This window comes from Saccostrea cucullata, unplaced genomic scaffold, assembly GCF_032062105.1.
Source record: "Saccostrea cucullata isolate Sc308-1 unplaced genomic scaffold, CSIRO_AGI_Scuc_v1 ctg16156, whole genome shotgun sequence".
Taxonomy (NCBI): domain Eukaryota; kingdom Metazoa; phylum Mollusca; class Bivalvia; order Ostreida; family Ostreidae; genus Saccostrea; species Saccostrea cuccullata.
In genome coordinates, this window is record NW_026941395.1 from 1 (window position 1) to 13,224 (window position 13,224).

At 33.1% G+C, this 13,224-nt stretch overlaps 3 protein-coding genes across 3 annotated transcripts; 1 reads left to right on the forward strand and 2 right to left on the reverse strand.

Annotated features, from left to right (window-relative positions):
- Positions 1–1,265: 1,265 nt before the first annotated feature.
- Positions 1,266–5,648, reverse strand: LOC134257754 (cystinosin-like). Its single transcript, XM_062740347.1, has 8 exons — positions 5,493–5,648; positions 5,268–5,391; positions 4,410–4,616; positions 3,771–3,911; positions 3,336–3,435; positions 2,669–2,788; positions 2,273–2,449; positions 1,266–1,776 (listed from the first exon to the last, which is right to left on the reverse strand). The coding sequence occupies exons 1-8, from the start codon at positions 5,581–5,583 to the stop codon at positions 1,651–1,653; spliced, it is 1,086 nt and encodes a 361-aa protein (XP_062596331.1). The 5' UTR covers positions 5,584–5,648; the 3' UTR covers positions 1,266–1,650.
- A 295-nt stretch (positions 5,649–5,943) lies between these two features.
- LOC134257752 (large ribosomal subunit protein mL55-like) lies at positions 5,944–8,566 on the forward strand. The gene is made up of 3 exons (XM_062740345.1): positions 5,944–6,025; positions 7,713–7,884; positions 8,299–8,566. The coding sequence occupies exons 1-3, from the start codon at positions 6,006–6,008 to the stop codon at positions 8,443–8,445; spliced, it is 339 nt and encodes a 112-aa protein (XP_062596329.1). The 5' UTR covers positions 5,944–6,005; the 3' UTR covers positions 8,446–8,566.
- A 1,579-nt stretch (positions 8,567–10,145) lies between these two features.
- Positions 10,146–13,018, reverse strand: LOC134257753 (uncharacterized). The gene is made up of 2 exons (XM_062740346.1): positions 12,793–13,018; positions 10,146–11,936 (listed from the first exon to the last, which is right to left on the reverse strand). Exon 2 carries the CDS (start codon positions 11,917–11,919, stop codon positions 10,261–10,263), a length of 1,659 nt encoding a protein of 552 aa, XP_062596330.1. The 5' UTR covers positions 11,920–11,936; positions 12,793–13,018; the 3' UTR covers positions 10,146–10,260.
- Between the last annotated feature and the right edge of the window lie 206 nt (positions 13,019–13,224).

Sequence of the window (13,224 nt, forward strand, 5' to 3'; positions counted from 1 at the left end):
TAACAGGAAAATCTGTAGAAGACTGAAGCTGACTATATCTACTCACCATTATTATAAGCTAACAGGAACATCTGTAGAAGACTGAAGCTGACTATATCTACTCACCATTATTGTAAGCTAACAGGAAAATCTGTAGAAGACTGAAGCTGACTATAACTACTCACCATTATTGTAAGCTAACAGGAACATCTGTAGAAGACTGAAGCTGACTATATCTACTCACCATTATTGTAAGCCAACAGGAACATCTGTAGAAGACTGAAGCTGACTATATCTACTCACCATTATTGTAAGCTAACAGAAACATCTGTAGAAGACTGCAGCTGACTATGACTATGACTACTCACCATTATTGTAAGCTAACAGGAACATCTGTAGAAGACTGAAGCTGACTATGACTACTCACCATTATCATTAGCTGCAGATCTGTAGCTCTCCAAAAATTATATATTGATAGACTGGAGAGCTACAGAGCCACCCATTGAAAAAACTGTATATTTATTGCGCACAAAAAAATGCGCTCGGTTCTCGATTTTTTTCTCCATGTTTTTAAAATTGTAACCTCAAAATATTACTAACCGTGTGTTCCTAACATATTCTTTGACTCTTTCCACAACAAAACATTCCTCATAATTGTTGTTAATAGTCCTCCTAGCCCTGATATTGCAATCATCGAACATTTCGCTTGTTTATACTGCCATTTTGGTTTCAAAGATAATTCGGTCCAATATGCTTCGTTCAGACGTCAACTATTAGAGAACTTGATAAAGGAGAGAGGAATTTTTCGAAATTTTCCATTTTTGCAATTGAGGTAAGAATTTGGAAGAATTAATAAAAAATCGAGCGCACTTTTTTGTGCGCAATGAATATACAGTTTTTTCAATGGGTGGCACTGTAGCTCTCCGGTCTATCAATAATAATTTTTTCGGAGAGCTACAGATCTGCAGCTACATTATCATAAGCTAACAGGAACATCTGTAGAAGACTGAAGCTGACTATATCTACTCACCATTATTGTAGGCTAACAGGAGCATCTGTAGAAGACTGAAACTGACTATATCTACTCACCATTATTATAAGCTAACAGGAACATCTGTAGTAGACTGAAACTGACTATATCTACTCACCATTATTATAAGCTAACAGGAACGTCTGTAGTAGACTGAAGCTGACTATATCTACTCACCATTATTATAAGCTAACAGGAACATCTGTAGTAGACTGAAACTGACTATATCTACTCACCATTATTATAAGCTAATAGGAACATCTGTAGTAGACTGAAGCTGACTATGACTACTCACCATTATCATAAGCTAACAAGAACATCTGTAGAAGACTGAAGCTGACTATGACTACTCACCATTATCATAAGCTAACAGGAACATCTGTAGAAGACTGAAGCTGACTATGACTACTCACCATTATTATAAGCTAACAGGAACATCTGTAGAAGACTGAAGCTGACTATATCTACTCACCATTATTGTAGGCTAACAGGAACATCTGTAGAAGACTGAAACTGACTATATCTACTCACAATTATTATAAGCTAACAGGAACATCTGTAGAAGACTGAAGCTGACTATATCTACTCACCATTATTATAAGCTAACAGAAACATCTGTAGAAGACTGAAGCTGACTATGACTACTCACCATTATTGTAAGCTAACAGGAACATCTGTAGAAGACTGAAGCTGCCTCCAGTGAAGTCCAGGAGGACGTTCCCAATACTCCATCCCAGTGTACTCTGCCTCTTACAGTTCATCCAGGCCTGTGTAATCAGGAGAGGTACTTATTTATTATATATTAAAAATACTTTTTCATTGAGAGAAAGAATATGTTAAGATATTAATTACCATTTTGATTAAGCTAAGTTGCTATAATGCCCCCACCCAATTTTATCATTAGATGTATGCTATCTGATTTTTAACCATTGCCACTTGTGATTGATCACCTTTTAAATAAGCATGTTCATTTCTTCTATTTTTTCTTATTCAATTTCCCTTTTTTATTTGCCAAAATTCACTTTTTAAATTCCCCCTGTATTTTGGGTGTTAAAATTTTTTAATGGTTTGAAATCCCTCTTTAAGTGAAAGAGCCCTCCATTTTATATATCTTTTGACATATCTAGCCATATACGCCCACTAAGACCTTTAAAAAATAACGTTATGAACTTGACAAATACATGTATATCTGCTCCGTGTGGAAGAAGAGCTGTTTTGTGATCCTATGTAATTAAAACAGACCCTAATTCATAAAACTATTACCTGTGGAATGTATTTGATAATGGTAACTCCCAGCTTGACATATGAGAAATAGTATAGATACTGTAGCCAGGTGATGATGTCATCTCCAAAAATAACAATAAATAATGCCACCACAATAAACAGCCAGGCTAGTGACACCAGGGTAATACAAATCTTAGAGATCTTCTGACCCCCTCTCTGTCAAAGATAAAATCATTTCATAATTATAAACAGTCATTGTTAAAAATCTGATGGACTACCTTGCTTGCTGTTTATCTGAATTATTCCTCAAGATACACATCCTCTAAATTTCAATTTATTAAAATAACAGGCACATCAGCCTTTATGGTCACCTAAGAATTGTGAAAATTTTCCAAATAATCTTTACTGAAAAGTATTTAAAAGGTGCAAACTTACATCATAAATAAAACACTGAAATATTGTTATAGTTGTCACGAACACAGCATGAAGTGTAAAAATGACATCATTCAGCTGTACAGGATTTATTCCCCTTGGATGTTTATTCATGTATTCCTCCTGTAAATAAATAAGAAATGAAACATAGGTATTCAGTATTCGCAGTTGTACAGTAGACTACATGATAATTCTGAATTTATAGAAACAGTAAGATAAAGGAACAACAACATTAAGAAAAAGTGAAGTTCAAAGTCATAAAGAAAGTCAAGGTCACAAAGTTATGACACTGGAGGTCAAGTCAGAAACTTATGAAGTACCATTTGAATTATTGCTTTAATCTATGTGCATTCTTGTTTAAAGTTTTAGATATCTAACAGGTAATTTAAAAAAATGAAGGTCACAGGGAAATTGAGGTCAGTAAAATATAAACCAAATTGCTTACACTAGTTTGTATCATAATATTAAGTTTGATAAAAATATTTAGAACAAATTTAGTGAAAGTATTAAAGGTAAATTCAAAATGAGGAATATTAAATTCAAGGACAAAGGAAGAAATCAAGATCAGAAATAAAGATACAGTTGGAGAAGATTTTTATTAATATCATTATGTATCACAAATTTTGATAAAACTTTCAGACACAAATTTTACAATGTTAAATTAGCCTACCTTAACATCATTGACCCAGTACATTCCAACATTGAAGAAGCCGTAGGCCAGGAATCCTGTGATGTTGTACAAAAGGAAGTCAAAATTCAGACCAACCACACTGTAAACCAAAGTTAATTTACATTCTAAGTTTACGAGAGTCACCAGTTAGATGTACATGAATCATAATGCTTATCTTACAAGTTGTGTGACATTTTGTAAGTAAGGAGAGTTTATGTGTTTAAAAGCCAATATCCAAACACTTAGTTTCAGATAAAATTGCAACAATATTTTCAAAAATTATTAAGTACCGGTAAAAGAAATTCTAGTTTTAACTTTAAAAGTTAAATTTTCATTAAATATCTACATATTTCAGCTGTCAAGCTTTACAGAGTTTCAATGACTCCATTATTAAAGCCTTCCTTATAATTATGTGACTTGAGTGATTAGACAAACCTTTTTCTCCTCCAGTTTTCATACACCTGGGGATAAAAAGAAACAGACCAGGCCACAAAGTAGATCCAGCCAATCACAGAATTAATCACAACCAGAGCTGAGCTATGAACGATGGTGATCCTAACAAACTGCTCAGATAATCTACAAGTACAATATATATCAAGACATTTATATACATGTAAAACAAAACAAAGATAGAATTAATAATGTACAAATTTATATCTGGCTCATTCCTAAAATAGTAGTATTGTAGGACACTCAGGTTCAATATAACCTTCACAGCAAGAATTATATTTTAAACTTTAATTTATTAACTCAGATCAGTCCAGAAATATCTGCCTACAGTAATTTTCTTTGTTTGTTTGCTTGTTTGTTTTGTATTTGTTTGTTTCTTTGGGATTTTTCTTTTTGGAAAGAAAGGTGGCCCACAGAAAAAGAGGGTCTTATTCCTAAAACTCATTTGTATAATTGAATTCACCATAACAGGTGATAAGATACTGGACAGACAAATACCAGAACAAGTAGTCCCTATGTAATATGTGTCTGTCATGCTATGCAGGCAACACAAAATCTAATTTTCAACATACAAAAGTTTTTTTTAAGTGTTTAAAGCTATTCTATTGTTACTGTATGATATACTTAGTGAACTGTTTTGACGATGAGTTGACTCCGAGGTTGAAATGGCCCACACCAGTGCTCGTAATGTTGAATGACATCGTCCTAGTCTGATTGGCTAAAATAAAGACATCAGGAACTGGCTCTATGTAGTGGTCCTTCTCCTCAGAGCTGATTGTGTCCCCTATCTGGTAAGTAAAGGTCACCGTGGCATTGCTAGCAGTGGTATCACTGTAAAAAATGCAAGGGAATAATAAAATTAAAATGAATGAAACTATTTATTTGTATGTAATTTTACCCATAATACTAGGGGGAATCCAACTCTATGAATGTATATACACATTTAATCTATTTTGTGGAATTAGTTTCTTTCAAATGCTTGAAAATCTTGGGTGGCATTCTTGATGACAATTTGATATGCTCAGTACTTCTGTGAGAACATTTCTAGCTATATCTACGAAGACATTTTTTTTTTCAAAAGATAACTTGTTAGGGCATTTGACAGTTTATGAATAATGAATTACAGTTAAAGTTAAATTAGCAGTTAAAGTATACAGTATATATATTTTGAGGGAGTTAGCAAAAGTCCAATTCCCAAAGGCCAGGGCTATTTCCTCAGGTAAAGTCGAAGGAAATAGCCCTGCATGGTCGAGGGGAACTGGAATTTACCTCAATTATATACCCTTTAACAATAATTTATCATACCAATACAAAAGTAATTTAAGTTAAAAAATGAGGATTGCAGATAACTGGATATTAGCTTGCAGAGTGGGGATTAGCTCACTTGACTATAAATAAACATTTTTTTATATAGAGAAAATCAGTAGAGGTATAATAAACGTCGTTAATGCAAATGTATATGTCACATTTAAATCACTATACTTCAGCGTCAAATGTAGATCTTTGACATCGCCCACCACTGTCTTTAATTCTGATTTGGAGAACATCAGGAGTACTTTTGTCTCATTCTGGTCTACATCAATTTCTGTTGATACAACAGGTATACCTGAGTTAAACAAAGATATAAAATTAGACAAAACATGAACACAAAAAGTTCATCATGTATCTTTCAGTCATTGATTCATAAAATTCAAACAAATTACTTACATATACAAAGTAAACAAAGCACAGTACAACATAATGAGTTGCTCAAAATGTAGCGTCGTGCTTGTCTAGTAACCATTTCCTCAAAAATCATGAAAATAATTTGCTGGAAAACTTCACTTCAGTCACATGACCCTTATATCAGCACAAAAAATATTTATCTATCTTTGTATATATCCATATTTTCGAATAATTGTATATGATATTGTATCTTAATTCGTGTTTGTTAGTCACGTGTTGCAAAATTTACTATTTTTCCTTCTTGTTGTCTATAATAATGAAAAAAAAAATATTGATGTAAGCGATATTATACATTAGCTCGTACATTTAATACAATTATTTATTGTCGAAATTCAGGCTCAGTTACCTGAGTTTAGCAAAAATAACTCACTGAAGAGATTAAGATAAGTTTAATATTGTTACAAAATGGTAAATGGTAAGGTCACACATATTCAGTGAACTTCACTAAGCTAATACGAGTTTCATCGGTAAAAGTTAATAGTTGCTGCCGAAAAAATGGCAAGTCTCTTGACAAGGTGAAGTTTGTTTTTTTATTTATTTTCTTAAATCGTTATGATGATCAAATAGTATAGATTTCATAATAATTTTTTTAACTATAATGTTTTAGAATCACATATAGGTGCCAAAATGTCTTTGAGATATATAATATCTTAAAGGAGTAAGAAATATCAGAGTAAATTCGAAATGTTGGTGTTTTTTAATGAAAAAAAAAATATTTTAGAAAATTGGACTTTTCTTTTTCTTTTACGTAAAACTATAAGAAACTCACCATTATATATATGTATATATATATATTTTTTTTTATTTGACATCTAAAGATTTATATAATAATATATCACCAACAATGAATTTAGCTGCAGATCTGTAGCGTTATGGTTTTATGTAATATATTTGTCTTTGACCATAACGCTACGGATCACGTAATGAAAAACAGGTGCAATTTACGGTGCAATATTTTTTGCACACTTTTGGGGAAAATTTCTCCACTTTCCAGCATCGATCACTCCTTAATTCTAGGCACATTATATAACTTATCTGTATATTTTATCCATCTACCTATCCTTTATAGTCGTCTCAACAAGTGATAAACTCGCTTGATTAAAATTGTATGTTAGATTGCTGAAAATTCACTTCAAGCGAGTTTATTGCCTGTGGAGACAACTATAAATGGTTGGGAGGTTGATAAAATATACATATTGGCTACAGAATGTGTCTAGAATTAGGGAGTGAAAGGTAATTAATTTAGCAATGCTAGTACGTTGAGAAATTCTCTCCCAAAGTGCGCAAAAAATATTGCGCTGTAAATTGCACCTTTCTTGCATTACCGGATCTGTAGCGTTATGGTCAAAGACAAATATATAAAACCATAACGCTACAGATCTGCAGCTACAATGAATTAAGCAGGTCTGGTACAATCACTAGATTTAGCTACCAAATCAATTTATTTATATAAAAAATCATTTTTCTCAGGGTGTGCAGAAAATATCGTGTTGATGCAGTGATCATTTTCAACTTTGTAAAAATCACTCTTCAAGAATTGTCTTTTTCTGCACAATTGCAATCAAAGTTCTGAAAGTTTTGTATCTACGTATGGCAGTTAGAACAGTTACTCCTTGAATGAAATGCCAAAGAAGTCCAGTTCTGATTAACATGATAATAGATCAGTAATTATTCAGCACAATGTGAAGTAATCATGCTCAGTCATGCCTCACGGCACCCTATAGAGAGGACAGTTAACCAAACAATGGAGTTACATGTTTTGCTCCAAATTGTCCAAACGCAGCAATGTATAAACTATCTCTGCTTTGGTTTGTTTTTTAAAACCTCCGCAGTATAAATATTAATTGTCATTTAATTGCAATTTTTTGTCTCTTAAATAAAAAGAAAAATTGTGAAAAGTTTCATTGAAATAGTTAAATAAAGCTACCTGAGGTAGGTAAATAAAGCTACGTAGGTAATTCTACCTATATATTTAAATCTAGTGATTGTACTGGACCTGTTATGGACAGGTAGTATACTTTTAACATACATAATGTGGTCATTGAATTTTAGAAAGGCTGATATAGTGTAGTTATTATGTAGATATATGAACACTTTTTTAAAGCATTTAAAAGTTTTGTCCATTTCTTTTCACTGTTTTTTTAATGAAGCACAGTGAAATTCCTAATGAGCACACACTTTAATTCCCTAACTATATTTTAGGTACAGAGAAATTCTCATCACTTGTCAGGCATGTATTAGACACGTCAGCAACAAGGCAACATGTTCGAAAATACAACGCAAGTATTATGAACGTCTTTATCCAACTATCCTTGTTCTCCCGAATGGTGCTACAATAAATATCAGATACCACAAGCCCAGACAAATCATAAAGGTAACGGGAATCACTTACAGATTCTGTCTGATTTACATATCTTAAACACTTATTAAAAGAAAAAAAAATATGAAACTACACTAAAGTTACATGTACTTTTGTTACATTAAAGACAAAGGTGCAATCATGTCTTAAACAATTATTATATGTATTAATAACGTCAAAAAATTTCTTTTGAAATGTAGTTTACAGTAGTTAAGCATAGTAATTCTCCTTTTTTCATTAGAAGTGATTACCACAGGAAACAAATTTTTAACATATAGTATAACACAAGGATGTTATTATAATACCATGGGTTCAAAATTTATTTTCAAAACAAGTACCTGTGATGATTAAGGACAAAATGCTTTAACCATTCTTCTTTTACATTTGATACCTGTTTAATCTCGTTGTACCTATTTACTATTTTGTCAGCTACCAATAGACATTACAAAACTTTCACCTGAAGAACAGCTTGCCCTAAAGCAAAGACGGAAACCAAAAACAGAAATCAAAGTGGAGAAAGAAATTGAGGATAATTACGACAGACGAAAATATCTTCAATACATGAACAGATCATAATAGATCAATATAGTGTTAAAAAAAAATTATAAGACCTTGTAAGAAGTTGAAAGATTCTTTTATGTAGATTTGTAGTGATTTTACAAATTGAGAATGAATATTAAATGTAGATTTAAATTGGTTTGATATTTCATTCATAACCATTTATATTATTTTGTAAAAGAGGATTAAAAGTGAACATTTGGAGGAATTGCTCTAATGCTGATGTGTTGGAACAAATCTGACCCTATGAATATGGATTATTTAAATATATAAACAGACAGATGTTTCTTTTTGCTCCTCAGTCCTAAGTGAAGATGAGCTTCCATTATTCCCCCACTGTCAGCATCCTATTTAAAGTAACTATAAGCTCTACCTCGATCAAACTTGCATGTTCAGTGCATCTAGGGATAGACACTACCAGACATGGATGATGCTTCGGATGCTAAATCTGACCTAGATTTTCCAGCTGTGTGACAAGGTTAAGGTTTTTGGTCAATTCCCAAGTAACTATAAACTCTAAAAAAAAAAAAAAATTGGGATGGATGATGAATCAAGGGATGGATAGTACGTACCATATTAAAAAAAAATTGTATATACTGGTATATTTATGCCCTCCTTCAAAGAAGAGAGGGCATATTGCCTTGATTTCTGTCTGTCGGTTTGTCTACTGGTCCACCAAGTTTCTGTTTATTTTCTTCACTTACTGAAATGGTATACAGATTTATCATAAGAATATCTAGGCCAATTTCTGTTTTGGGTAGGATTAAGTCATTTTTGACAGAGTTATGTCCCTTGGACTTGGAAAAATCCAGTTATTTGCAGTTTCATTCAGTTGAACATACTTAATGAACTTTGGTATAAAGATTTATCTTAAGTATATTGTACCCAATACAGAACTTGGCCTAGATGTTTTTATGATAAATCTGTATATACTGAATTTCATTTCACTATTTCAATGAAAAATATGTAAGAATCATAATATCACTACATTCTTTAAGAAATATGAGTGTTTCCCCTTGATCCAGCATTTTCTAAAATGTGTAAGCTAATATTATTAATAAACAAAAATTATTCCCGAATTTCATGTCAATTAAACCTTACCCTTCTAAAAATTATTTGCCCCTGGCAATGGAATTGGAGAAGATATGGTATACTCTACAAACATGTATTAACCAGGGTAAGGTTTATTAGGGGCTTGTGTTTGTGGTAGGGTTAGTATGCGTAATGGAAGTAGCATAATTTGTATTGGGATCCTTAATGTCAAATGCTGCCTTGATTTATAGTTATGCTCTAATGCTTGCGAGAGGATGCTCTGATTCGTGGTGCCCCTGTTATTAACTCTAAGTCAATTTCCAAAAGTTAACATAAATGTGAATTATTCAAATCTAATGAAATAATTCTAAATAGAAAAAAAAACAGTAGAGGTAAAGTAATTCTTATCTATAGATATTTGGTTTCTTTTCTTTGATGAATTACATTGTATTTATTTATCTGGTATACTGATTGACTTATATATTATATGTTTCAGTCGATCAACATTGATTGACATACAGATTTACAGATAAATTTAAGTATAAAATTGTTGTTTCACATTCATTAACATAGAAAAGGACATTTAAAATGTTATATATTTGAATGTCATATAAAATTTAAAAAGCAAGCGACTATCACTCATATGATAATTTTATTCCAAATTCAAACCAATGACTTTCTCCCTGCTTTAAAAAGATCATCAATGGTACTGACAGAGTAACTTAGTACAGAACATCCTTTAACTGTTTATCACAAACATTATACATCAAGACAGATGCAATCAGTAATCTATTTTCCAAGTCACTGTAGATAATGATACAAGTGGACTGTATTGATTTCATATGAGCCCACAACAACCATATTCTTCTCACTGTCAAAACATAAACCAAAAGGTTTGCGTAATCCTTGGTCCACGTGCAAGTATCGCAAGAAGTGACCATCGTTGTCAACAATGTGCACCATCTGTGTATAGAAGTCTGACACGAGGATGTTTGTCTGACTATCAGTGCAGACACCACGAGGCCATAACTCTGTTGTTGACCCTAATGGTGGACCTCTGTAGGAGAAGCAGTGTTTCCCTGTCTTCTCCATCACTATCACTGCCCTTCTCTTGTAGTCTGATACGATCACGTCACCGTTATTTTCTGTGATGTATGCTGGGGCTTCATACAGTGGTTTTCCTCTGTGGTCATTTTGTAAAGTCTGAATTTCCTGACCTGCTCCGTTGTAGCAGACCACTTTAGCGCTTTTCAATGGAATGATCATCCCTATCAGCAGAGTATCTGAAGAGTGTGAGCAGTGAATGCTGATAGGTTTCCATGGCTCTGTAGTTCTCATCAGAAGTTCTGCCTCCCTTCCTTCTGACAGCTTCTTGATATTGGAGGCTCCATCTATGAAAATCAAAGCTCCCTCACGATTAACGGAATGACAGCCATACCCATCTGTAGTGACTGGTAATTTGTACAATGTCTTTTTAGTCTTAATGTCTGTTAGGACTAGATCTTCTGTTCCACTGATCCACAAGCGGTCTGACGTTCCACAGGAAATATGACGAACATGAGTTATATGTGGAATGTTTAACTTCATCTCCGTTACAGTGTTCACAGCCTCTGCCTCCATCGATGGGGTCCGGGACGGGGTTCGTGAAATTTGTTTCTGCGTTTCCTCTCCAATGACCCCAATTAAAGTTTGAATGTCATTTTTGTTGAAATTGGCCTCTTTGTAATAGGGTGTTGGTAATTTGCTAATATTCAGACTTTCTAGCTCAACAATGGGGTTTTCTTTCACATAAAAGAAAAATGTTGCAGGCATATTGGCTGATTTTTCAAATCCCTCAAGTATATTGTTCAACTTTTTTTCATTCGAGAGTAGCTCCTGGCCAGAATTTTGCAGGGTGCTGAGTTGAGAATTCTGGAGATCTGTGATAGAACTTCTGTGTTCGGCCACTACCTCATCAATGAGAGTTTTTAAGTTTTTAGCCTGTTCTTCTAAACGTTTCAATATTTCTGTGAACTGTCTATTCCTCCTTTCCAGATCCTTTTCGATATTATCCTGTTCGATTTTAACTTGAGGAAGGAGTTCCAGTCGAATTCTCTTATACCATTCTCTGTATTTTTCGCGGTATTGAAGATACAAGCTATTTAGGTCATCTAGCGTATGACTATGGTGACTTGGACTCTGTGCACATAATTTACAAACAGGAACACCACACTCATGGCAATATTGGCTATAATACTCATCAGACTGCGGATGTAGCTGACATTTTTCATCTATCAAGCTCTCTCTGTACTTTTCTCTGTATACTCTGATGTCATGGCTCCGAGTTCCCAATGCTTCGTTATGTTCCTGTTTGCATTTGCGACAAAGATCAAGTTCACAAGAGACACAAAAATATTCTACAGCATCTTCTTTGCATTTGGAACAAACAATAAGTTCCTGACCTCGTACCGAGTCATCCATTGTCTTTAAAAATTTCACTAAAGAAATGGAAAAAAGAATTATAACATTAAAATACAGCCTTAAAAATGTAAATAAGTATGACGATAAGATTCAATAAACAAACTTAACAAATGTTCATGGATCTTATACCCTCATCTGAGCGAGTTATGTCAAATATATATATAATACAAAACTTGAATCTGTAGGTTAAAGTTCAAGGTCAAGAAGTCCAAAACCATAGTTTGAATAGATCCTATAATATATAATGCACAATTCCAATATCAATGAGCTTTTCTTATTCTCAAAAAATATCACCAATGGTTACTAACTTTCGAACAGCAGGTAAAAATTTAGGTCTGAGGGTCAAAAAACCATGTGATCATGTCAAATATGCAAAATTAAGCCTTACTTCTCTTGATTCAAAAGTTTCAATTTTCCAAATGTTAGTTGAACTTTTACAAGGTCACAAGAAATGGGTAAAGAGTCTTCACTGACGGTCTTAAGAGTCTTGTCAAAGTGAGGTAATGTACGGGTACATGTGAAATACATTGAAAACTGGTCCAATATCTGACATCTGTGCAAATCCATCACACTTTGAATTCCGACATTTGATTTTGTTCAATTCCCATTTTCCTTTTTTTCCATGCTTTCTACACTGTACAATCTAACATTTTGTCTATTCCAACACAAAATTCATCTCCCAGCAAGCTGATCTGCATGTCCAATTAACAAGTACACAGGTTTCTCTGAACGAAAACCTTATCCTTCCTCATTCAAAGGTCAATATGACCAATGTTAAAGTTTTTTTTTGACAACTAAGATTGAATTAAAATAACAGGAGAGTTCTATAGAAAAAAATATACCTATAAAATTATAAAAAAGAGAAATACTCACCATAAAACCTTAAATGGTTGTCACGTCTACAGTGCCGACTTGTCTGTCCTTATTTACCAATAAACACCTTGTCGTACAGCAAACCTTAAAGGATCTACCAGGGTATCTATTCATGCTAGTTACACCTGCATGCACATGTTGAGCTACAAAAACTTTGCAAGCTTGTTTACCAAATTTAAAGGTCCATGCATTTATACTTTACAATTTTGGCTTATACTCAAGATAATTGACAGGGTGTGAGGCTGTTATGGAAATGTTTGGTTTATAACTTGCTTTATGCCAATTTAAAAAAAAAAAAAATTTAAATTTAATTCAAAATTTCAGCAGATCCAAAAATTGGAAAAAATCATCAAAAAATCTAGTTATTGTATGTGTGTGTGTGCAAGTTAAAGGGAGTCACAGGGGGGTGCAATAACAAAAAGATGATGGAAA

Bases quoted from the DNA above. Each gene is read 5' to 3' on its own strand.
- LOC134257754 (XM_062740347.1), bottom strand. From the start codon at position 5,583: ATGATTTTTGAGGAAATGGTTACTAGACAAGCACGACGCTACATTTTG. The intron at 5,392-5,492 runs GTAAGTAATTTG...TGTTTAACTCAG, and splicing joins GCTTTGTTTACTTTGTATAT to GTATACCTGTTGTATCAACA. The intron at 2,789-3,335 runs GTAGGCTAATTT...ATTTATTTACAG, and splicing joins ACTGGGTCAATGATGTTAAG to GAGGAATACATGAATAAACA.
- LOC134257752 (XM_062740345.1), top strand. From the start codon at position 6,006: ATGGCAAGTCTCTTGACAAG. The intron at 6,026-7,712 runs GTGAAGTTTGTT...ACTATATTTTAG, and splicing joins ATGGCAAGTCTCTTGACAAG to GTACAGAGAAATTCTCATCA. The intron at 7,885-8,298 runs GTAACGGGAATC...CTATTTTGTCAG, and splicing joins AGCCCAGACAAATCATAAAG to CTACCAATAGACATTACAAA.
- LOC134257753 (XM_062740346.1), bottom strand. From the start codon at position 11,919: ATGGATGACTCGGTACGAGGTCAGGAACTTATTGTTTGTTCCAAATGC.